Source organism: Aythya fuligula, chromosome 14 (genome assembly GCF_009819795.1).
Source record: "Aythya fuligula isolate bAytFul2 chromosome 14, bAytFul2.pri, whole genome shotgun sequence".
NCBI classification, from domain to species: Eukaryota; Metazoa; Chordata; class Aves; order Anseriformes; family Anatidae; genus Aythya; species Aythya fuligula.
In genome coordinates, this window is record NC_045572.1 from 19,770,776 (window position 1) to 19,795,120 (window position 24,345).

The window sequence follows — 24,345 nt, forward strand, 5'->3', positions numbered from 1 at the left end:
GTGTAATTGCTAACTAGTGATACGGTGAAGTGATATATTCCTCTCCACATGTGTGCCTGCACTCTGACCCCAACCTCCAAAAACACACAAACAACAGAAAAAAACTCTTGGCAATTCAAGAAAGAAAATGAGGCAAGAAGTAAACTTCAGGTGTTTTCTTATAGATTTTACACTTTAGCATTAGTGAAATTCTAGTTCTCTACTGCTGAGTGTCTTTTTTGATAAGATATTTATGTTAATGAAGATTCTTGACTTCCATTCTTCATGGATGATACTCTACTTAAAATTCATATACCTCCTTGGCTGCTCAGGTCAGACTGGGACTGGTGGTAGGCACAAGTTACAGGAGTTTTTTTGAGGAAAAGCTTAGAGTTCAGAAGCATTTCAGTTGGAGCTGTACCTAAAAATAACCAGCAGCCCTTTTCTGTTTTCTTAATTTCTAGAAAACCTAAATTTTACAAGCTACTAGCTCAGAAAACTGTTATTCTGACGGGCAGGTGAAGAGAAGTTTCAATCAGGACTGAGAGTTGATCCTTCTGTCTGTTACTGCATTAGGGAAGCAGTCTGTCCATAACTACCGTTTCCTTATTTTCTGCTGAAAAGTCCTGTCCTGCTTAGAGGTTCAGGTCTGCAGATTACTTTGTGTTAAGGGGTTTCTAGTTACGAGCTTTGTGAATGCAGGGGATCGGAGTATGTTCATCTTATCTCTTCTAAAGCACAATGCAAGGTACATTTTTAAAAGGCAGCAGTTTTTTTTTTTTTTTTTTTTTTGTAACTGCAGTGGTCTCTGAAGATCAGTCAAGCAGCTCTGAGCAGAGGAAGAGTGGAAAGACATGAGAGTTTCTCAATTCTTATATTTGGCGACTAGTAAGAATAGGAGTAAAAAAACTGATGCATAAGAAATACTTCATTATAGGTACTGAGGACTGTACCCATACAGCACTGATGATAGTGACAGTCTATTCAACACCATGTAGACTTGGGATGGGATATAAGACAACTTTCCCCTTGATGAAAGCCTCAGCAGAAAATGATGAGATAAAACTGAACAGAACCTTGACTATGATCTCACAGAAGGGTCTCAGTGCCTGTAGAATTACTATGCGTATATGCCATTTGTACCCCTGCTTTATAGACTGAACCTATCATCACCAGACCAAGGCTGTTCTGAACAGACGGCTCAGAGAAAAAATTACTAATACTGAAGTACACTGTGGTCTTCTCCATCCTGTGAGTGCCAATCCCTTTTGATAGCACCCTCTCCTATGTGATACACTGATTTGCAGCTCCTCCTCCCAATCTTAGCACAGTATATAGAAGTGGAAGGATTTGATTTTCTTATTTTTTCCCCTCTTAAAATGCCTTCCTTCAGGACTAGTGCAGAGCTTTAATCCCAAAGAATAGAAGTTTCCCAGGGTGAGGCAGGAGTGCCCTAGCTGCACTAACCTGCTTACAGGAGGTGCTCATACTGTTCCAAGGTACATTCTGTTTGTCAGGGTCACTGCTGCTGACCAGCTTTTTTATAGAGGACTCAGAGTTTCAGAAATATATTTTTGTAGACAATAACTAAACTGTGAAATGTTGAAATAAAGCATGTAAACAAAAACTGATAGCACTGTCCTCTGTACAGATGTTATTCTTACTTCAGTTCTCTCCTAACTCGTTAGAAAATGTTCGATTACTTCTTGGATATATTTTAATAAAGTTCTCCAAAGAACATGGCTGCTGTCTGTGGAAGGGGTGGCCTGAAATGCAGCATATATTGAAGGGGAGGGGGTGAAAAAAAAACGAATGAAACTACAGGTGTGTCTGCATCAGTCACACTTTCCTCACAATAAATGGGCTGGATCTTGCACACAGTCACTTCCTACATCAGCCACACTAGCGACTAATTTCCTTTGGATTCTGGACAGTGGATCACCAACAAAGACTGGAGGTAACAGACTGAAGCAGCAGATATTTGGTGGTTAAGGGATAACTTTGAATGTAGCCCAGTGTTTACTTAAGTGAATTCTCTTAAGTTGAAATTGTGGTAACTGGTTTTGTAGGCTTCCAAGTCTGTAGCTTGTATGTACATGTTAACAGCAGTAGCTAGTTCTACCCTTTTACCTCTGAAGTTAGTACACGATACAACCAGTGAAACAATTTTCTACTATAAAGTCAGTGCCACAGAATTAGCAACAGAAAAATGACTAGGTATTTCTATAGTTGAGAATTTAAATTTAACTGAAATTTGATGGCCTATAATCCCTGTATCAATTATCAGTGAAAGTCTGGAAAACCATTCCTTTGCTTGGAGCATAGTGTGGAGTCCTGATGCCTGTAATGTTTGTGTTTGCATGATTACTGGCCTTAGAACATTAACAAAAGACAAAGCACTGAAATGCTGGGACTCTTAAGAGTTGATGTTAACTGTTACACTTCAACACTGAGCCCAGGGGTGTATCCCTCAGACTAGATGACCTGTCCTGTCATTCAGTATCAAGCATTCTCATGAAGAGTATTCAAGTAAAACACATAAGCAGCATAGGGTGGAGAATCTGTTTTGCAGTTGTTAACTACAAACATCCTATGCAAATGAGTGCAAATTTTAGTTGGTTACTAAGAATGAACTTCTTAAAGAGATGGGATTAATCTGGCTGATGTCAACAAAGTAGACCCAATATGTTGCTTGTGCATTTTTGAGTTATTTTGTAGAGTTTAATACTTCAAAGACAACTGAAGAAAAATGTACTTACCGAAGCAAAAATAACATTACTAGATATCCGAGGGTGGAAACATAATTAACAAGGTAGTTGTAAAGCTGTTGAGAATGCATGTAGTCATTTTTCACCCTCAAAAAAGGTACACTTGTTGATGGTTAGCTTGAATTTTTCCAGCGTGGTATATTAAGCCAATAGAGATGCCTTTTTCAACTGGATTTAACACGTACTTACACTGAGTATTCTTCCTTGGCTAAGCATTTATGCAGTCATGCTTAAATTTTTACTTTGGTTAGGTGAGACTATTTTGAAATTCCTAATCTGAATTATGTAATCCAGACTCACAGTTACCTAACTGCTTTTTATAACTTGTCTAGTGTTCCGTATGGTGTTCCTCTTCTCTATTTGATTCCTTCTATCAAGCAGTATTACTTTAGGCTATTATGAAAGAAAATAAAGGTTAAAAAAATAACATGTACATACACACATTAAGGTTTAGGGTTTTTTTTGCCTTCATTACTGAAGGAAGGAATTCTGAAATGAAGTAAAAGCAGGCCATTTAAACAGACCTCATGAAAACTTCATGTTGGATTCCATCTGCCACAGGATTCCTTTGAATCTATTTTTAAAACAACTGCCTTAGAGTTCAAGAAATACTTTTAAAGGAAAAAATATAAAGGCTTGTCCAACTTCTTGCTGCTTTTTGGTGTATTAGCAATCTGGTGATGTATACTTTTATAGAATTATGAAGAACACACAGTAAGATTAACTTGAAATTCTTTTACTACAGGCACAGGTATTCTTTAATGGAAGCTTGTTGTTTTTTGTTTTTTGATGGGGGGCAAGTTATTAGGTTGAACAGAATTATAGAATCATTAAGGTTGGAAAAGACCTTCAAGATCATCTGGTCCATTGCCCCACTAGCAATGTCACACACTAAACCATGTCCTGAAGCACTACATCTAACCTTTCCTTAAACACCCCCAGGGATGGTGATGGTGATGCCACCACCTCTCTGGGCAGCCCGTTCCAATGACTTCTCTCTGAGAAGAAATGTCTCCTAATTTCCAACCTAAACTGCACCCCTGGTGCAACTTGAGGCCATTCCCTCTAGTTCTGTTGCTGGTTATCTGTGAGAAAAGGTCAACCCCCAGCTCCCCACACCTTCCTTTCAGGTTGTGGAGAGCAATGAGGTCTGCCCTGAGCCTCCTCTTCCTCAGACTAAACAACCTCCAGCCGCTCGCTCCTCACAGGATTTGTGTTCCAGGTCCTTCACCAGCTTCAGAGCCCTTCTTGGAACATGTTCCAGGGCCTCGATGTCCTTCTTGTAGTGAGGGGCCCAAAACTCAACACGGCACTCAATGTACAGCCTCACCAGAGCAGAGTACAGGGGGACAATCACCTCCCCGCTGGCTGTGCTATTCCCGACACAAGCCAGGATGCCATTGGCCTTCTTGGCCACCTGGGCACACTGCTGGCTCATGTTCAGGCAAAGCATCAATCTGCACCCCTAGATCCTTTTCCTCTGCATATCTTTCAAGCCACTCTGCCCCAAGCCTGTAATGCTACAGGGGGTTGTTGTGGCCAAAGTCCAGGACCTGGCACTCAGCCATGGTGAATAGGTATGTATTTTATGAGTTATCTCAGAAATTCCTACAGGCAGATACAGCTTCCAAAAAAACAGTCTTCTCAGCTTCTCTAGATTTAATAATGTGTCTTGGACCCTGACCCGTATTTTATCTGCATCCCGCATGATGACTAAAATAATAGAAAGTACAGATAATGGGATGAAATGAATAAGTAGACTTCTGAGGACAGGCACATAATACAAACTTGAACTCAGCGTCTTACCCATGTCCCAGTAAACTGTATCTCTGTAACCAGAAACTAACAAAGATAAAACAGTCGTCTTCTGAAAACAGCCTGACACAGTTATTTGGAATACACGGAGGTAAAAGCAAACAACTTGCCTTTCCTGACGATGCAGAGCCAAGTTAACCGTCACTCTCCCAGAGTGAGGAAACAGTAAAGACAAAAAATACATATATTTCTTCAATATCATTGTTCTGATACTGAGCAAAGCGCCTACTCCTCGTTGCAGTCTGTAAGTGCTGCTGGGTGCGCGAGCAGAACACCGAAGAGCTGCCCACCTCTGCCGGTGCAGGACTACGGATGCCGCGGCTGAGGACGTTCGAAAGGAGAGCGGCTGGGGCTCCGCACCATTCTACGCGAGGACTGCTCGAACGTATCGGCTAATGCTGCCAGCAGCACCCCCGCACCGCCTCGGCCCGCAGCGTCCCTCGCCGCCTGCCGAGCGCCGTTCGAGGCCCGCCGCACCCCGCGGCGAGGGGCCCGGGCTAGCGCCGCCGCCATCACTCCGCGGCCAGCCCACGCCCCCCTGGCGCGTTCGAAACCGCCGCTCGGCCCCCGCAGCCACGGCTGTCGTCGCGCTGCCTTTTACGCGTGCTTCAGGTAACGACTCCCGAGCCGCCGCCGCTCCCGACCGCGAGCCCCGGCCCACCCCGGCCCTCCCGGCAGCGGCGCCGGAGCCAGGCGGGGCGGCGCGGGGCACTGTGGGGCAGAGGAAGGAGGGGGGAGGGCGGCCTGCGCCGGGTGCATGCCGGGAGCGGGGCGGGCGGCGCTCGGAGGCCCAGCGCGGGGCAGGCGCTCGCTCGGTGTCTCGGGGCGGCGGCGACCGGTGGGCTCGCGGCGGCGGCTCCTGCCCGGCGGGGATGGCGGACGTGGCGGCCTCCCCCGTGGGGAAGCGGCTCCTGCTGCTGCTGGCGGCGGGGCCGGGCGAGGGCGAGGCGGCGGGGCCGGAGCCCGGGCCTGCGCTGCCCTCCCGGGCCTGGCGGAGCGGCACGGTGCGAGCCATGAGCGGGGCCGTGCCCCAGGACCTGGCGGTGAGGCCCCGGCGGCGGGCGCGGGGGTGGCGGGGGACCGCGGGCGGGGGGCGCTGGCGGGCCGGGCCGGCCGCGCGCGGGCCGCGGGTGCGGGCCGCCGCCGGGCAGCGCTGCGGGGCGGGCGAGGCGCCGGGGCGCGGCCTCCCCGGGGGGTCGCGGCGGCGCCGCGCTGGCCTCCCCGCGCGCGCCGCCCCGGAGGCCGCCGCCCGCCGCTCCCCGCAGGGCCGCGCGGGCCGGGCAGCGGCGGGGCCGGCCTGCGGCGAGCGCGCCGCCGGGGCTGCGGGGCGGGGGGCGGCCGCAGCCGGGGGGTGCGCGCTGCTGCGGCGTGCCGCCGGCGTGTGTGCGCCCGGCTTCTGGCCGCGGTGCTCTGGGAGGCCGCCGAGGGGTCGCGGGGGTTCCCGGGCAGCGGCGGTGGTGCCCCGTGTCTAGAGACGCCGCTCCGAGCTGGGCTCAGCGGCTCGGTCGTCTTCGTTTCTGTTTCCAACAGAAGCGATTTGTGCTGCGTGTAGCGTTTCAACGCTTTTCGTGGTTTCATTTGGCTTTTTTCTAGTAGGCGCTTTAAAACTCAGGTGAAGACTTGCAAAAGAGTTCTCAAAAGACGTCTATGCTGTTTCTCTTTGTGTGTGCCAGTTCTCCAAGTATTCATTGGGACTGAAGACGTGCTCTGGAGGTGTCTGAGAACTTTGGCTTTTAAAATGACCCATAGTACGGAAATGCAGTTGTGTTCGTGAAGAGTCTTGTCAGCTGTCTTTGTGATTAGTTTAATTTTGTTGTCGTCGCAACAAGTTCTTTGGATTTCTTTGCAAAATTCCAACACTGAGAAGTTTTCTTGCCTTCTTAAAATGATGTTGCTTTCTTAGCTCTGGTTTTAGGACAAGCATCTTTTTCCCTCTTTTATCTAAAGGTGCCTTAGTTCATGTAAGAATAAAACTGGGGAAGACCGTGCCTTTTTAGCAGAGATCAGGTTAGAACAGACAACTGAAGCGTTGAGTAAGAAGGAGCATGCTGGTTTTAGCCTTGAAATTCCTGGTGGTCTGGCCTGGCACTCCCCAGCTGTGGCTGAGAATTATGGTGATGCACTCTAGCAGATGCCTTATTTGTCTGAGGAGGAGAAAGGAGGAAAAAAAAAAAGTTTAGAAGAGGGGATCTTCAAAAGTAAATTAGGAGAGGTGTGGGAGACTCCGTCTGAAGTGTGGAAACATACTGGGGCTATGACCTGATCTGAAGAGCTACTCTTGTAGAAGACTGCATTTGGCATGTATTGGTACATTTGCATTATGGTCCCATCTGACTCAAATATGACTATGATGTAATAAATTTTTGCTATTCCTGATCTTACTACTGTTTTGGTGGAAGGACTAGTGGAGTGTGTGGGTTTTTTTTTGTTTGTTTGACTGGTTGGTTTGGTTGTGGGTTGTTTTTTTGTTTTTTTTTTTTTTTTTGATGGATCTCTGCCCAACAAAAGGTATTCACTTGTTTCCTGGTTAGTCATTGCTGTTCAACCATGTGACATTTGTTAGACTGTTTTGACAAAGGAAAAGATCAACAACTGTGCTTGATCGCATAGGAAGTAGTTTGCTTTCTTCTTGTGTGTGTTTGTGTAAACTTATAACTTTTAGTACTACTGTTCCTAACCTAGTTCCTCTCATCAGTAATTTTTCAGTTAGCACCGTTTCAGTGATGCAGCTGTCTCTAAACACTGTATTCTCCAAAGCTGTGAAAGAACTCTTAAACGTGAACTGAGTAAAATACTTTAGGTGGATCTTTCATAGTTCTGTAATGTGGAATATTTAGTGTTGTCATGGAACCTTCCATACAAAATGAACACCACTTTGACAATAATTGGTACAAGAGCTGGGGGGCATGTCCTGTGAGGAGAGGTTGAGGATACCTGGGTTGTCCAGTCTGGAACAAGAAGCCAAGAAGCAACCTCCCTGTTCTCTACAACTTCCTGGGGAGGTGAAGTGCAGAGGGAGGTGCCAGTCTCTTCTCCCTTGTCACCAGTGACAGCACATGCATTGGAATGGCACAGAGATGCACCAGAGGAGGTTCAGACTGGACATTAGAAAGAATTTCTTTACTATAAGGGTGGTCAAACACTGGAACAGGCTTCCTAGAGAGGTACCTGATGGCCTCTTGCCTGTCAGCATTCGGGAGGTGTTTGGATAATGCCCTCAGTAACATGCTTTAACTTTGGTTAGCTCTGAAGTGGTCGAGCAGTTGGATTAGATCATCTGTGAAAGTCCCTTTCAACTGAACTATTCAATTAAGATATACTATCAGAAAAGTTGTCTTTTTTTATAATTCACTCAGCCAGAAGTGAGGATTTGGTACTGGGCAGTCGACCATGCTTCAGGAATTACTGTTCTAAGATTAAGTAATAATGTGGATGAGGTCTGAAGAAAGCAAGAATAAAATGTATTCTGCTCTGAGTTATTTAAGTCTGTGTTTTCTTGCAGTGTCCTGTAAAGGTGGTTTCTCTTAGTAACCCATAGTCTCTTGTTGGCTTTTAAGAAATATAAAACAGTTTTATATCTATGCATTTCCAAGGCAGGAAACCGGAGAACAGGCAAAAAGTATAACATTTAAAGTGTTTCAGAAAGCTGCTAAAATAGTCTTTTAATATTGGAAAAGCAGTATTACTTTAGATTACTACATGTTTTTTGTGGTGTCTTCTTCATAAGCAATTTCATGGAATAAAGCTGACATTTAGGAATTACCTGAATTGCAGAATAAGCTCAATTTACTTCGCAAGTATCAGAAATATTTGAGTTAACCATAGATATCAGGCTATTTCAACTAATTTCTCTAGGTCACTTTATGCATCCTCCAGATTGTAGATGAAAAATGCTGCAACTCTACAGGACTGGATTTAGATCTGTGTGCCCTCAAGCAGTTTCGGGATGCTACTTGAAAGTCATCTTGGCAGTAGGGAAGAATGTGGCTAAAAAATACATATGCTGCCCGTATGGGGTAGGGTGTCTGCGGGTACACGTCTGCTGCAGAATTTTCATGTTACCTGATTGGGACTGAGTAGGGAGCTTGTAAAGGCATTCAGGTTGCAATAGATCTGGAGAGAAGAGTTTGCGTGTGGGGAGTTGAAGCTGGGACACCATGCAAGTGGCAGGAAGGTTCACAACAAGCTGGGATTCTATGGTATCGATTGCTTTCTATGCACGCTAGTCACTGTCACTTTCTGTCCTGCAGTGATTGTTCTGTCAGCAAGTTACTTGTGTGAGTTTGCATGTCAGATGGATATATAGGGGCAATAGACCATGGAAGGTGTTCCTGTCTTTGTCTCATTCACTGTCTCGTATTGCTGCAGTTGAAAGCAGAATACTGGGCTGGATGGAGGTTGTTCAGGCCAGTAGGTAGGGCATATCTGTAATGCTTCTCAATGGAAGAGAGTTGTAGACAGGATGTTGATTTTTATTTTTTTTTAATACATTTTTACTTGCTTTGCAAGTGAAATACTGTTCTTTGAAGGAGAGCTGACTGCAAAGCAGCAGATGTACATTTTTTCCACTCACTCTTTGATACTTTCTTGGTGGCCTAAGTACAAAGTATTATGAATGCTTTTTATGCCACATTTTCTTCTGATGGCCTTTCTGTCTTCCAAGATGTGAAAGATAGACATCAGCACAGGAAAATCTGCATTCATCTGATGAACAGCGTCTTTTTTGTCTCCACTGACTGCTTTTCTCAAGAATCAAGTGTCACGAGGGATTCTGTAACTACTCATTTACAGTGAAATGCAAGGAGCAGAGATATAACAAGGGGGGTGGAATGCCTCTGCAGTTGTAACTTGTACAAGTCAATTATTCCCCACCAGTTGGATAGGGAAGAGAATAGGAAAGGTAAAATTGGAAGAACTTGTGGGTTGAAATAAAGATGGTGTAACTGCTAGAGCAAAGCTGCATGTACAAGTAAAGCAAAATAAGGAATTAATTCACTGCTTCCCAGTGGCAGGCCAGTGTTTAGCCACTACTTCCAGGAAGGCATGACTTCATCATGTGTACTGGTTGCTTGAGAAGACGAATGCCGTAACAATAAATATCCTCCATTCTCCTATGTTTTCCACCCAGCTTTTATTGCTGTGCACAGTGCCACATGGTATGGGATATCCCTTTGGTCAGTCTGGGTCTCAGCTGTCCTGGCTGTCTCTTCCCAGCCTCTTGTACACCCCCAGCCTCCTCACTGTCAGGGCAGCACGAGAAGCTGAAAAGTCCTTGGCTCTGTCTAAGCACTGCTCTGCAACAACTAACACATTGGTGTTCTTGTCAGTGGTATTCAAAATCCAAAATGCAGCACCATACCAGCTACCGTGAAGAAAGTTAACTACCCCAGCCCAGCATGTATGTGCAGCCATGTCATGTTCTTATGGAAACATTTGGATAAATGTTTTTCCAATAAGATTTAGTAAGTGCAGTGTAAGTTTGTGTATCCTTCTCTGTTTGGCCCTTGTATAGTCTTTTAAAACGGTCATAAGCTGTGCTTGGTTGTACAGTAACTTCTCTTGATAGTGCCAGAGTACTCACTACACTTGATGCTTACTGCTTCCACTTTCAACTGTTGATTAAAGAATCCAAACAAAATTCTGTTTTTACTCCGCATGGTTATTGTTTCAAGGTCGTTGTGCTTATGACTTCAGTTGCACGATGCTTCATGCTTTTACTTTCAAACCATCGTTGTCTACACCTAATAGCTTGTGCTACTTCCTTTTGATTAGACGCCCTGTCTAGTTAAGGCATTGGACTTTCCTGTCAGTGGCAGGATTACTTTCTTCTGTAGTTTGCAAGTATGTTTTCTTTTGAAACCGTTTTTGTTGTACTTACTTGTAGTTGGAAAAAGTGTTACTACTTACCTCTTGTTGTCATTGATTAACTAACTGACGATGCTTTTGCAAGGTAGTGCTGCTTGGTAGCGACTGCTATGTGTTGTCAATACTTGCTGCCAGGAGTCTCTTTTTTGTGTCTTGCCTACACTAGATTAAGATGTTTCGCAAAAGGAACAGAAAGATGGGAAAGTTTCCTTGTACAGTTTTCTTTTCCTTCAGGTTTTGAATGTATGTGGGTTAGGATTAAAGGGAGGACAGGGTTAGGTGATGACAATATATTGGGGGTCTGCTCCAGGCCACCTGACCAGGTAGAACAAGCAGATGAGGCCCTCTTCAGATAGAAGCAGCTTCCTGTTTGCAGGCCCTGGTTCTCATGGGGAACTTAAACCACCCTGAGACCTGTTGGAGGGACAACACAGCAGGACATAAGCAATTCAGAAGGTTCCTGGAAGGTGTTGATGCCAGCTTCCTTCCCCAAGCAGTAGAGAAGCCCATGAGGAGAGGTGCTCTGCTGAGCCTTGTTCTCACCAATAATGCAGGACATGTTGGGAATATGCAGGTCAGTGGCAGCCTTGGCTGCAGTGACCATGAAATGCTGGAGTTCAAGATCTGTAGGCCAGTGAAAAGGGTGAATAGCTAGCTCACAGCCCTGGACTTTGGGAGAGCAGACTTTGGCCTCTTCAGGGGTCTGCGTGGTACAGTACCATGGGATAATACTCATCAGCCTGGAGAGGAGAAGGCATGGGGGAATCTTATGAATGTACATAAATACCTGAAGGGAGGATACAGTAAGGACAGAGTCAAGCTCTTTTCAGTGGTGCACAGTGCCAGGACAGGAGACCATGAGCACAAACTGGAACACGGGAGGGTCTGTCTGCACATCAGGAAGCAGATTTCCACTGTGAGGGTGATCAGACTTTTGCAGAGATTGCCTAGAGAGGTAGTTGAGTCTCCCTCTTTGCAGATGCTCAGAAGTTTTGTGGACATGGACCTGGGAAATTGGCTCTGGATATCTCTGCCTGAGCAGGGGGCTGGACCAGATGACCTCCAGAGGTCCTTTACAACCTCAACTGGTCTGAACTTTTGGGTAGACCTGTGCGGTGTCAAGAGTTGGACTTGATGATCCTTAAGGGTCCCTTCCAACTCAGGATATTCTATGATTCTAACTATTTTGTGATAATTATTAATCAGTATCAGCTTTGAGCATAGTTGTTTCTTGTAGTAATTGTGGGGTTTTGGGCCATATGTTCAAATCCATTTGTTATCTGGCTCAATATAAATTATTTCAAAGGTAGATTTTTCTCCCTGATTTTTTCCTTAGTTTTCCTTGTTTTGGGAATCAGCCATTCTAAACACACATAGCAAATATATATTTCAGGTAGATGTTTTTCTTGTAAGAAAAAATCAGTAATCATGCTTCAAAGTTTTTTTGTGCATAGGTGTAAACTTAACTGTTGTCTGCCATAATGGATTCCAAAATAACTCTTTGGATGGATTAGCTATTAGAATACTGCTAGAGTTTAATTTTGTAGATCTAAGTAATGGTGGTACTAGCTGCATGAGATCTCAGATGTCTCACAAGTTGAAATCTCAGTATCTATATCTACCTTCTTATTTCCCCTCCTACTTGTTGACAATGGAGTTCTTTTCTTTCAACATCTTAATGAGTAAGAGGTCATGGACAGACCTGTTACCCAGTTTTACTTGGTAGCCTGCAATAGATTCCTACCAGTGCCTCCTTTCTGGGCATAAGTACTATTATTCCAATTTACAGATGGGGAAACTCAGCCAGTGAGAATAAATGGCTTGACCAAGGCCATGCAGGAAGCCTCTGATGGAGCAGGGAATTGAACCTGGGTCTCTGGCTACTCTCTAGCAACTGATGGACCACCCTTCCTTTCAAAACTAGGTAAAATTTAAGACCATTTTAAGGGATATTTTTGAACTTGGATTTTTTTGCTTCCTTTTTTTTTTCCTAATTACATAAAGCCCTAAAATGTAAAGTTTTTCTTATGTTTATCGTAGATAGCATCTACATTAGTCTTTTGTGCAAATTATAATGCAATAAACTCCAGTAGTTCTATCAGATACCATGTTTGTAGCCTGTGTAATGTGATGAAAAAGACCAATATCTGCGTCCTATCTATACTACGTCTTTTGTTTTGTTACTACTTTTGTAGTGGAATTGGTGTTAGAAAATTTGGGGAGAAATTCTATTTGAACCAGGCTATAGTTCTCTAGAGTGTATTAAGACCTGAGTGTTAGTGTAGCAGCTACACAAAACTGCCTTCTAGACAAACACTTCAGGCTGTTGTTGTATATCAAATAAAGTAGAGCAACAGCTCTGCTTTCTGGCATCACTTTTCTTGGGACGGACAGGCAACTAAATAAAAGGAGGGGAAGCTAGGAGAATTACAGGTGTTCGTGTACCCTCTGTTTTTTTTGAGTTGCAACAACACTTTTGTAGATAAAAAAAAAAAATACTAAAATTGTTATTCTTTGTAATTAAATATTGACTAAGGAAGGCATTTTTTGGTATAGGAGAACTTGGGAAATCTTGCAGTCACGTTTTGTCTAAGCAGCATCATTTTTTTTCTTTTATGCAATACAGACATACTGGCACTAATTGCATATCCTGTTGATATCATCAATATCACTGTTCAAAAGTTTTGGTATTAGAAAAGCGCAGTTGCTGTTGTTATCAGTGGGTTGTCTGAACTGGTTGTGAGCAAACGTGGAAGGGCCAGCAGCTGGTAGTATATGTGACCCCACAAATTGCAGGGCCATTGATATATTGGAGAGATAATTTATTCCAGGGTTTCCAGGGCTTTAGCATGCAGACATTTCCCTTTTGACACAAAACTAGAGTGTTTTCAAATTAAACTGAGAACCTCCTTTTTTTTTTTTTTTTTTTTTTTTAATCTATAATGCAACAGCTTTGCTTAAAGCTTCTGAGTTTTACAACAAAGGTAGAGTATTGCTGTATACCACTTTAAATATCAAAAGCAAATATTTGTTATTTGCTCTCGAGTCTGTCTAATCTGTCCTTGCTTTAGGCTTATCTTTCAGGATTCCTTTAGTGGTTTTCTCATACCCACTAAGTGTATGAGGCATCAGTTGAAGAATACGCTGTAGTTATATTTAGTAGTCGTAAAAAGTAATGTATGTGTAGTGTGCTCTGCAAGTCAGCTTCTGCTTCTTGCATACCCAGTACACAGAAAGCAGTTTCAATTGTAGATTCTGGAAACAGGAAGTAAAAATGTAGCTGTTTGTCTTGAGGCTTGCAGTCCTTTGGTGTGATCTTTTGGAAAATACTGGCGTAATTTTTGCTAATACGATGTGTGATGTTGCATTGGATTGGAACATCTGCTCTCTGTATCTGTGTTGAGGAAAATACTCTACCTGGTATTGGTTTAGAATTAATAGTGCCTTCCTTTGCTGGTTGTAAATCAAAGTTTGTCAGGCTGTGTGTGTGTGTGTATATATATATAATATGCATATAATATGTATTCCTTCTTGTATAAAAGAATATTATATATATTATATATATATTATATACATGTATGTGATATTTGTTGCTTCTTGTATACCAAAGTGGAAGAAAACTGAGTATTGGACATAAAGCGTGTAAAACAAACTTGCCATGACTTCTCTGTTTTGCAAGGAAGAGAGATGAGCTTAATATGATAATGTTGTTCTACTTTGCTCTCTTTTTGACCCAGATTCTGGATCTGAGGTTTCAAAAAACAAAACGACAACAAAAAATGCAAAGTCTGTTTTCTGAGTTAAGTAACAGAAGCATTGCTATTGCTGACAGTCGCAGTATTTCTCACAATTTTTAGTAAGCATCTTAAAGAAATGTGGAACACCCATCTAGAAGTGCATCAAATACTATTTTTTCTAGCACTGTGGTGAATTTGTTTTTGTTCTGCATTGTTTTGTGTTTTAAACCAAGGAGTAACTTGTTAAATTTGGAGCTAAAAGTAGAGCTTTTCCAATTTATCAATTTATAATGATTCATAGAAATGTGAGGTGCCTCATAGGTTAAGACTGGAAGAAATTTACGTATAGTCTGATTTCATGTGTCTCACAAGATAAGTTGACTCAAGTCTTGTATAAAGAAATAAATAGCTATCCTTATTTCTTTGGGTCAGGGCAGTAAGCTTTGCTTTACTGCTTGTTTGAATTTGGCTGCCTTTATTAATCCTTGCCAACTACTTTAAGGAGTTTTGCTAGTGTTGTGGTTTAACCCAGCCAGCAGCTACATACCACACAGCTCACCCTCCTCACTCCCTCTCTGGGATGGGGGAGAGAAACGGGAAAGTGAAGCCTGTGAGTCGAGATAAAGACGGCTTATTAAGACAGAAAAATAATAATAATAAATAATAATAATATCAATAATGATGCTAATAGTACTACTAATAATGTGTACAAACAAGTGATGCACAATGCAATTGCTCACCACCCGCTGAGTTAGCCCAGCCTAACCCCAAGCAGCTGCCTCACCTGTCCCGGCTAGCCACCCCTGTATATTGTTCAGCATGACCCCAGACAGGATGGAATACCCCTTTGGCCAGTTTGGGTCAGCTGTCCTGGGTCTGTCCCCTCCCAGCTCCTGCTGCACCCCCAGCCTGCCTGCTGGCAGGACAGAGCGAGAAGCTGAGACGTCCTTGGCTTGGTGTAAGCGCTGCTCTGCAACAACTAAAACATCAGTGTGTTATCAGCACTCTTCTCATCCTAAGCCAAAACATAGCACCCTACCAGCTGCTAGGAAGAAAATTAACTCTGTCCTAACTGAAACCAGGACAGCTAGCAAGAAGTGTTTTTTCTGTGTAGTTGTTTATAAAACCTCTATTCCTTTTCATCAAATTCTTGAGTATCTTAAAAGAAGAAGTATATTTCTAGCATCTAGCTAGCATCATTCCAGAAGTTCATTTTGGCCAACTTTTTCATGTAACATAAGAGAATTATAAGATGATTACCTGACTAATGTCATACATACAAACAAGCAATTCCTCTTTCTACTCTTAACATGATAGTCCTTTCTTCATGTCATATTTTACTGCCATAAACCATATAGTAGCACATAGGTACCATAGTAGCACAGATATATTATTAAGAAAGGTACGGGCCCAGAAACAGAAAAGGTGTTCAGTCAAACTTTCTTTATTGCTGAAACTTGTTGAATTTGAGGAAAGATATGTGGTAAAACACATTTGTCTTTCTCTGCAGGGCAGCTTAGGAAGTAATGGAGATAAAGAATTCATCAGGAAAGCTGCTTCATGTTTTTTCCCTCTCTTGCTGGACAGATTTTGAGTCTGGAGGAAGGGGTGGGGAAGAAGAGAATGAGTGGTCTCCAGTACCTCTATTAATGAGGATTACTGGTAAAGCAGAGAGGGGTCTGTTACCCTCAATGATCTTGCAATTATTACAAAACTCTGTTTTGACTATTCAGATTAAGGTCTTTCTTAACTGACTAGGAATTCTTTCTGTTCACCTGACTTATTTTTGGTTACATGTGTGTAGTATGTAAGTTCTGTATCTGAAAGATTGGAATGCAACTTCATTTTAACATTTAATAGCACTAATTGTTAGGGCATGGAATGAGACCTGTAACCTGTTCCTGTTCTTAGCATTCTTGCATATGGATTTAGTATTTGCCCTTTGTGACAGGGAGAAATGAGAATGGTATCTGAGAACAGTGATTTAGAATTGTAGTACAATTTGTGTTGTACTTAAAACGTCATTAAAAATCTAGTAAGTATTTCTAGATGCCATCAGAAATACTTGCATTTGGTTCAGGAAGTTTAATGTTCAAGGTGACACAAAATTTCTGATAGAGAGTGGTTTTCATAAACACAGGCTTTCCTGTCTGAAGGATTCGATTTGGTAAATGTCAGTTATAAAGCTATCTGTACTGATACAGGCTGTCTGTTGAAATGCCAAGTAGGAGTCTGTAAATTCTCTAGCAATCCCAATGTACAAGAGGCTTGCTTTGGGTCATCAGTTGCATTTTGGGATAAATAAGTTTCAGATCTTTAGTTTTGTGCAGAGAAATGCAGCATTTGGAACTAGTAGTGTGTGTTTGGGGAATAAATGAATTTTCATAGTTTAGTAGTTGCTGTGAATTCTAGTCCAGTTTCTTTTGAAACATAATAGTTATGCAGATGTGATGGTTCTCAGTGTTATCGTTAAAATACTAACCCCAATTTTTCTGATTAAAACTGCTGTATTCTCATCAATAGGAATTGTAAAAACTGATTTTTTTCTACTCTGTCTGAAAAGGACTAAATTACTTTTTTTAATCAGATCTTTGTGGAATTTGATGGCTGTAACTGGAAGCAACATGCCTGGGTGAAAGTCCATGCTGAAGAAGTTATAGTGTTGTTGCTGGAAGGATCGTTGGTTTGGGCACCTCGAAATGATCCAGTTATGCTTCAGGGGACTCGAGTCTCACCTACACAGTGGCCTGCACTGGTGAGTATTTGACCAAAAAGTTCTTGTATCCTCAGAGATTTGCATGGGCAGTACAATGAAACACAAGGCTTGAATAGTACACCACTCTGCAGGTACCAAAAATTGCCTGGAGACAGGTTTTTTAAATGGTAAATAGGAGAGTAAGTAACTGGGAGTTTTAGTGCCCGTGGAAAAAACATCTGAGAGGCACTTGCTTCTAGTTCATGCCCCAGAAATTGAATGCTGTTGCCTCACAGAAATGAAGTATCTCTTACCAGTATGTCCACAGAAATGTGATAAATACATCAAAGATTATTTTTCCCTATTTTAGAACTTTGACTGTGACAGGATTTTTTAAATTGTGAGAATAAGTAGGGTCTCTGCTTGAGATCCTACTCTATGCTTTTTAATAGGGTGTGAGACCATTGAAATGCATTTGCCAATCAAGGACCTTGTGCCTTGGTAGAATCTGAACTTGTTGTTTTAAATGGACACTTGAGCTCAAAGCAACAAGTTCAGCACTGCATCTCGCTCTGAGGGTTTCTTTACTGCAGTTGTCTTAAGTCAGAAGAAAGCCAGACCTTTATAGCAGAGGTTTTGTAGGCAGTGTTTTTCCTATAGGTGAGTTCTCCCTTTCAATGGGAGACTAAATGTGCACTGCATTTGATATTCATACTGTCATGTACAGGAGACTAGAGTGTGAACAAATTTGATGATCTGTTAAGGCAAAAATGTCAAACGTGATTTTAACACATGATTAAGTGTGAGCATGAGACAGATTACACATTTCAAAGACTCCAGTGGTTGGCATCTTCATCTTGCATCAGCAAGTTATATTGTAATGTTATCATTCTGATTCTGCTAGATATTATTCTTCCATTAGTAATTTGTTCTACAGTTTGTGCTATCAATAGCACACCTGGTATGAACTTCATCTTTGCACAGAACAGTAGCAAGAAATGCTCCCATTCATTAACATGCCTACGAAGTACTTGCACTTCTGTGCAGAAATGAAAACGCTCCTTTCAGAAGGCTATACCTGAAATGCATAGCATAGCTTGAACTGTTAACTCAGGAATTTTTTTTTTAACCTGAGCATCAGAAGGTGCTTACCTATGAAAAATCAAATATCACAAAACAAGTTTTCAGTTCTGCTTTAAGTTGTAATGAAGATATGGAGCCGATTTTCTGCAATATATTGTCTTGTTATATGACACACTTGCAAGAATTATTTGCTTAAACATAATGAGTAATAATTTGCATTAAAACTCAGGTACTAGGAAATGCAGGTTGAAAAATTAAACTTTATTTTTTGATACTTAAATAGCATATGAAAACAACTGCTCTTGGTCTATATGTGTGCTTGGTCATTTGTATAATCTTCATTTTCTGTTGTTTACCACAGACCTTCACTCCTCTAGTGGATAAGCTAGGTTTAGGCTCTGTGGTCCCAGTGGAGTTTCTTCTGGACAGACACTTACGTTTCCTGTCTGATGCCAGTGGATTACGTTTGTTTCAGGTATTTGAATGGTGTTCAGATTAGTGCAAATTTAACTTCATGCTCTGTGTGACAATCTTTTTTTTTTTTTTTTTTTTCTTAAAACTTCTGTACTGTTCCACTTCCATATTCTTGTCTTCCTCCACTCACTGCCCTATCATGTCTTTGGATTTCCTTTTCTGCTATTCCAGGTACCTATACTAACTTCATCTGCATTCTAAAAGTCCTGGTTCCTGCCTATCTTGGTCAATTTGAGAGCTGTCCGTTAAGCGTTGTGTAGATGATAATTGCAATGGAAGTTTAACAACAGCTTTTCCATAGCTAGTCCCTTTTTTTTTTTTTTTTTCCCCTGTCATGTTCAGCAATGTTTCTTCTGAATTGTACTCTTGTTTTTGTTTTATTTAATGTCTGAAAGCAGTCCAAGAAGAGCTCTCCCTCAAACTCATGCCTCTTTTACCTTAAAGCACTTTACTTTTATATTAAAACTGTTTGTTGTTGGCAGATGGGAACAGAGAGTCAGCATCAGATTCTCCAGGAACAGCCTTCACTAAGAGAATCTGTTAATGCATTGTTCAGTGACCAGAAACTTCAGGAGATATTTAGTAGAGGTAATACTGTGTTTTTCTTTCTCAGAACTACTTTGACTGTTGGGGAACGATTATGTTATTCTGGGATTTGTGAAGGGAAATAGTAATAGTATCTGTTACTGTTGGTTTGGAAGATTGGTTTTCTGTGTTTTTTTGCAAGCTCTTTACAAAGAAGCAATATTTTGAGATGAATGCCAGTAAGTATGCTGCTGAGATACAACTGGAAATACCTGCTGTGTATGATCACTGAAGATCTGGTTAAAGTAGGACATCGTACTATTGATAATGTGCATGTATTTACAACTTTCTTGATTTTAATCTTCCTTGTTTTGAGTTTTTAAAGTTGTCATGGTTTAACCTGGCCGGCAGCTAAACACCACACAGCCATTCGCTCACCCTCCCCCCTCCCTCTCTGGGACGGGGGAGAGAAAGGGAAAGTGAAGCCCATGAGTTGAGATAAAGACAGTTTAATAAGACAGGAAAATAATAATAATAACAATAATACAATGATGATAATAGTACTACTAATAATAATGTGTTCAAACAAGTGATGCACAATGCAATTGCTCACCACCCGCTGACCGATGCCCAGCCTAACCCCCAGCAGTCCGGCCCCCTCCCCTGGCTAGCCACCCCTATATATTGTTTAGCATGACGTCAGATGCTATGGAATACCCCTTTGGCTAGTTTGGGTCACCTGTCCTGGGTCTGTCCCCTCCCAGCTCTTACTGCACCCCCAGCCTGCCCGTTGGCAGGACAGAGCAAGAAGCTGAGATGTCCTTGGCTTAGTATAAGCATTGCTCTGCAACAATTAAAACATCGGGGTGTTATCAGCACTCTTCTCATCCTAAGCCAAAACATAGCATTCTACCAGCTACTAGGAAGAAAATTATTCTAACTGAAACCAGGACAAAAGTGTTGGTGCTGTTCTATGATTCTGTTCTATAATTCTGGAAATTTAGAAATGAAGTTGCTCTGTACTTGTTGATTTTTTTGGACCAGAGAAATTTTCCCTTTGTTACATCGAATTCCTTCATTTTTATAATTAATGCATGAATCATTTAAGTTGCAAATACTGTGTTACCAAAGCTGTTGAGCACAGCGTTAATATCCTAGTTATTATCTGGATTGCATATTAGGATTTAAGCCTGATTGTAGCTTTTGGTTATCCATTGGGATCTTCTAATTCGAGTGCTAAAATCATTTTTCCATCCAGAATTTGGGTTCATAGGTTAGGTGTCCACCTTAGAGGTAGGCCACTGTATTATTTTTGAAGGTGAACATAATGGGGATTTGGTGTCTGTTGGTTTAATAAAATATGTAAACTGAATGAATTTTGCCTTTACAGTAATTTGGACTTAGAGCTATGAGGGCTTATTGACATCTTACAGTAGAATGAGTTGCTTATGCAAAATGTATAGCAGAAGCCCTAGCATTTTAATTTTCTTCAACTTGAAAGCTGGCACTTCTGTGCACGTATGATCCTTGTATGACGCTAAGCTTGTCTGGAAGATGTGCTCAAAGTGCTTGTTTTCCAGTTCCTTACAGCATCCAAGGCCAAAGAGTTAAGGTTTACCAACCAGAGGATGAGAACAGCTGGCTCTGTGGTGTTGTGAGCCATCAAGACCCAATAACTCGTCTTATGGAAGTGTCTGTGACTGAGGTAAAAATATTCAGCACTGCTTTGAGCATTCTAAATACTATTTCTGAGTGTTTCATGGAGAATGACAGCTTCACCAAAACTTGAACTTTTGGTTCTTGGCTACTTGGTTGTTTTTACTGTGTGTGTGTGCGTTTTATTGTGTGGGCTTTATGGATTATTTTTTTTCTGTTGTGATGACTTCTCCCAATAAATGATGGTATACAGCCCACTTATATAAAAGAATCTGTAGGAACTCCTTTGAAAATGATCTCTATGTGAGAAAATACTAACTACTGAAAAAATTTGAGAGCTTGATGTTGTAGAGAAAGCTCCTTTCTGGTTCTGTAATGCTGTGTTTTTTCTATTCCATGTCTCAACTTGTATCTGACAGGTTGCAGAAGTAGTTTGAAGCAAGTGCATCACAGAAGATGAAGCCTTAGTCTAAACAGATTTGATTGGTGTAGTTTAGTTTTGGCTGTTTGCCCTGTTACAATCAGTATTTGGTTTGCTTTATGTGATTCTGGAGTCTGACAAGTTGCTCAGCCTTACCAGCAGCCTGCTCCTAGTGGCTTCCTTTGTCAGGAGCAACTAGGAACAGGTCTGTGGGTCTGTGTGGAAATTACTATAGGAACATTCTTTTTTTTTTTTCCCCTGTAGCCTTTTCCATATGCAATAAATACATGCAGAACAAATGCACTGAATCTGTATGCATGTGCAGTAATCTTGCACTCTGAGTACTAGATCTATTGCTCATGCACAGGAAAAAAATATACCGTGTATGGTTAATAATTCTGGTACTTTGGAGAGACATTGAAATTGTGGAGTATATGCTTTCTACAGATGCATGCCAGGAAAGAAGCCAATTTATTGTGTATCTACTGTCAGATAAAAAGGTAACCTTCATGCACAGCTACAAAGATTGGGTAGTCATTGCTCATTTTGGGGAGATACCAATGGGGATTGTTAGCATAAACTGAGGTGTTTCCTTCCAGTAGACTTTTCTACATCTGGCACATTGAAGGTGCAGAATACTGGAACAATACTAAAATGGATTTAGAGAGATGTGCTTAGTGCAACAAGAGTTGCAAATAGAGTTGCTCAGTAGAACAAATATATAAGAAAATAACAGTAGGAATCAAATCAAAACAGTAGGAAAGTTTTATTGACTGAGAAGGAGCAAAAGAATAGAAGGTAAACTGAAAGGTTGTACTGTTGGTGAGAGAATGGACAAAAAGAAAGGGCAGATGAGAGATGGGCCGCAGAGAGTTTAAGGTCTCTTATGTTGATATTGTATGCTCTGAACTAAAAACTAACCTCTTCTCTTGTTCCTCCTACCTCCTCAATATCAATCTGCATAAAAATTAGAGTGGTGAAATAAAGTCAGTGGATCCTCGACTGATTCATGTGGTGATGGATAACACTTCTCCAAGTGAGGTACTGCGACAGTTCAGATCTTGTATATATAATATGAAACTTGGTAATGATCTAGATATAAAACATTTAAACATGGGAACAACTGAATACTGATGTGTTCACTGCAGGCTTTTGGTAATGCAACTGAAGGAGGAAAACTTTCTTTACCCCTCTGAGAAATGGTCATACCTTCCTTTAAACAATCTATTTTCTTTTAGCTTAGGCCTGTTATACTAAGTTCAGCATGGGTGTTGAAGGAGTTCAGTAATCAGGGTGGTTGTGTTCCATTTTAAGGGGTAGTTCTCTAACAAAGAATGTCTGTGTGCTCAGTGCCTTCATTTAACAGGATCACCCTTTGCTTTTCCACAGATCATGTTAGGCATTTAAAAATATATATATATTATCTGTCCTTTCTGAAGCAGACTTGTATGCTTGTGGCATTTCATTGCTTCAGTTGAGAGATTACATGATAACTTCTGGACCTGTTTTTACCCTAGTCTAAAAGTGCATGTTATATCCTGCAGTTAAAAATTACAGACTTTGGGTAGTGAACAAGATGTTTGCCCCTGAAAAGAACCATCAGGATTATTAGACTTGTTGCATAAGTTAGTGTGTAAATATCTTTCATACATTAGCAAGAATTACGCTGGCCGTGTTTTGTGTTCCCCAAAATCTGCTATGATACAGCATGTGCTGCAGCAAAATAGCTCAGCTAAAAGACTTGCTATGTAGATCCTATGCTAGTTAAAAAAACGATAGCAAACAAAAGCAAAAACAAAACAAACAAAAAAAGATCGTTCATGCTTGTGTTCTGTGTTTGTGTTGTATCTTTTAGATCTGTTTAAAATAAACGTTTCTAAGTTTAGGGTAGCATCATTATTCCTCATTCTAATAGAGAAAATGGTCTTTGAACATGTAGACTAGTTTATTCTGTTCAGTGGTTGTATGGTTTTGTCTGTTGTAGGGAGGGGGCCTTAAAGCAGCTAAATCGTCTAAAGGGAAAAAGAAGAAAGAAAGTTTGGAGGGAAAAGATGGACGGAGGAGAAAAAATGCTTCAGATTCTGGGTGTGATCCTGCAACAAAGAAGCTAAAGGAGAAGGGTGAGGTGGATAGCAATGGCAGTGATGGAGGTGAGGCAAGCAGAGGTCTGTGGAAAGGCGGCTCCAACAGTGAAACAGGACTGGATCCAAGGGCCAAGCAGTTGCCTTCATTCATTCCTCAAATTAATCGCAATATTCGCTTTGCCACTTACACCAAAGAGAATGGTCGAACACTAGTAGTCCAAGATGAACCAGTTGGTGGTGACACAGCATTACCCTTCACTCCATTTTCTGCTGTGGCTGGACAAGCGTTACTAGTTGGATCTGGATGTAAAGAGGCAGGAAAATCACTGGAACAGGTTGGCCAAGGCACAGTGACTTCTTCAACCACAGTTACTACAACTGCTTTGACACCAACAACTGTGAGAATCTCTGATACCAGTTTGCCAGCTGTTACTGGACAGGACAAATTGAAAACAAACCGATCACAAGCCCAGGGAGAGGTGAGTAGCTCATGATCCAGCATGTTCAAGAAAAATGTGTATTTGCCAGCAGATCTTTTGCAACATGTTCCTGGTACAAAGTGTGTACATGGAACTGTACTGGACTACTTTTTCTTTGATTAATCCCTTCTTTTCAAAGAAAATAACCTTTCTATCATCTGATCTAAGAAAGGATCCAAAAGAAAGTGATGCTTGATAAAGAACTTGTAAGAGACAACTTTTTAGTGAACTTTTGAGCACTCTGGTTTTATTCAGCCTTAATCTGAGAAATTAGACAATGCAACCCTAAAATGACTTTGAATACTGTACTTTATGTAACTCATTTTGTCATGTCACATGGAAGATAACCTACTTAAAATATCTTGCCTTTATATCAACAAATGTGCATGAGAACATGAACATTTAAGTTATATGAGGCTACATTTTGAGAACCCTTCATAGATTCCCAGTTTGTCTCTTAGAACAAAGATGTGTACATAGTAGAAAAATGAGCCAATAGCATTATATACTATCTGATGCTGAAAGCAAAGAAGTAATTGAAACATCTGAGATGGGTATCTTTAGGTATTAAGAGCTCAGCAGGGAAGTGGCTCAAGGATTTTTCAGTTGCATATCCTTGTTTTCAATCGGAAAAGTAGAAAGGAAACTTCTAATTTTTAAGTAATCAAAGGAAAGCTTATAAAAACAAAAACTAAACCCCAACTCAGTAAGGAGTACAGGAAAAAAAAAAAAAGCTTTTTCTACTGTATAAATAAGTGAATATA

At 41.5% G+C, this 24,345-nt stretch overlaps 1 protein-coding gene across 1 annotated transcript in view; it reads left to right on the plus strand.

Moving 5' to 3' along the window:
* Positions 1–5,434: 5,434 nt before the first annotated feature.
* Positions 5,435–24,345, plus strand: part of KDM3B (lysine demethylase 3B) — a 53,175-nt gene continuing 34,264 nt past the window's right edge. Inside the window, exons 1-7 of the mRNA XM_032196780.1 lie at positions 5,435–5,605; positions 16,752–16,919; positions 18,304–18,417; positions 18,899–19,004; positions 20,522–20,646; positions 21,991–22,059; positions 23,003–23,581. Coding sequence (XP_032052671.1) covers positions 5,435–5,605; positions 16,752–16,919; positions 18,304–18,417; positions 18,899–19,004; positions 20,522–20,646; positions 21,991–22,059; positions 23,003–23,581 — 1,332 coding nt within the window. The remainder of the gene's footprint in view (positions 5,606–16,751; positions 16,920–18,303; positions 18,418–18,898; positions 19,005–20,521; positions 20,647–21,990; positions 22,060–23,002; positions 23,582–24,345) is intronic.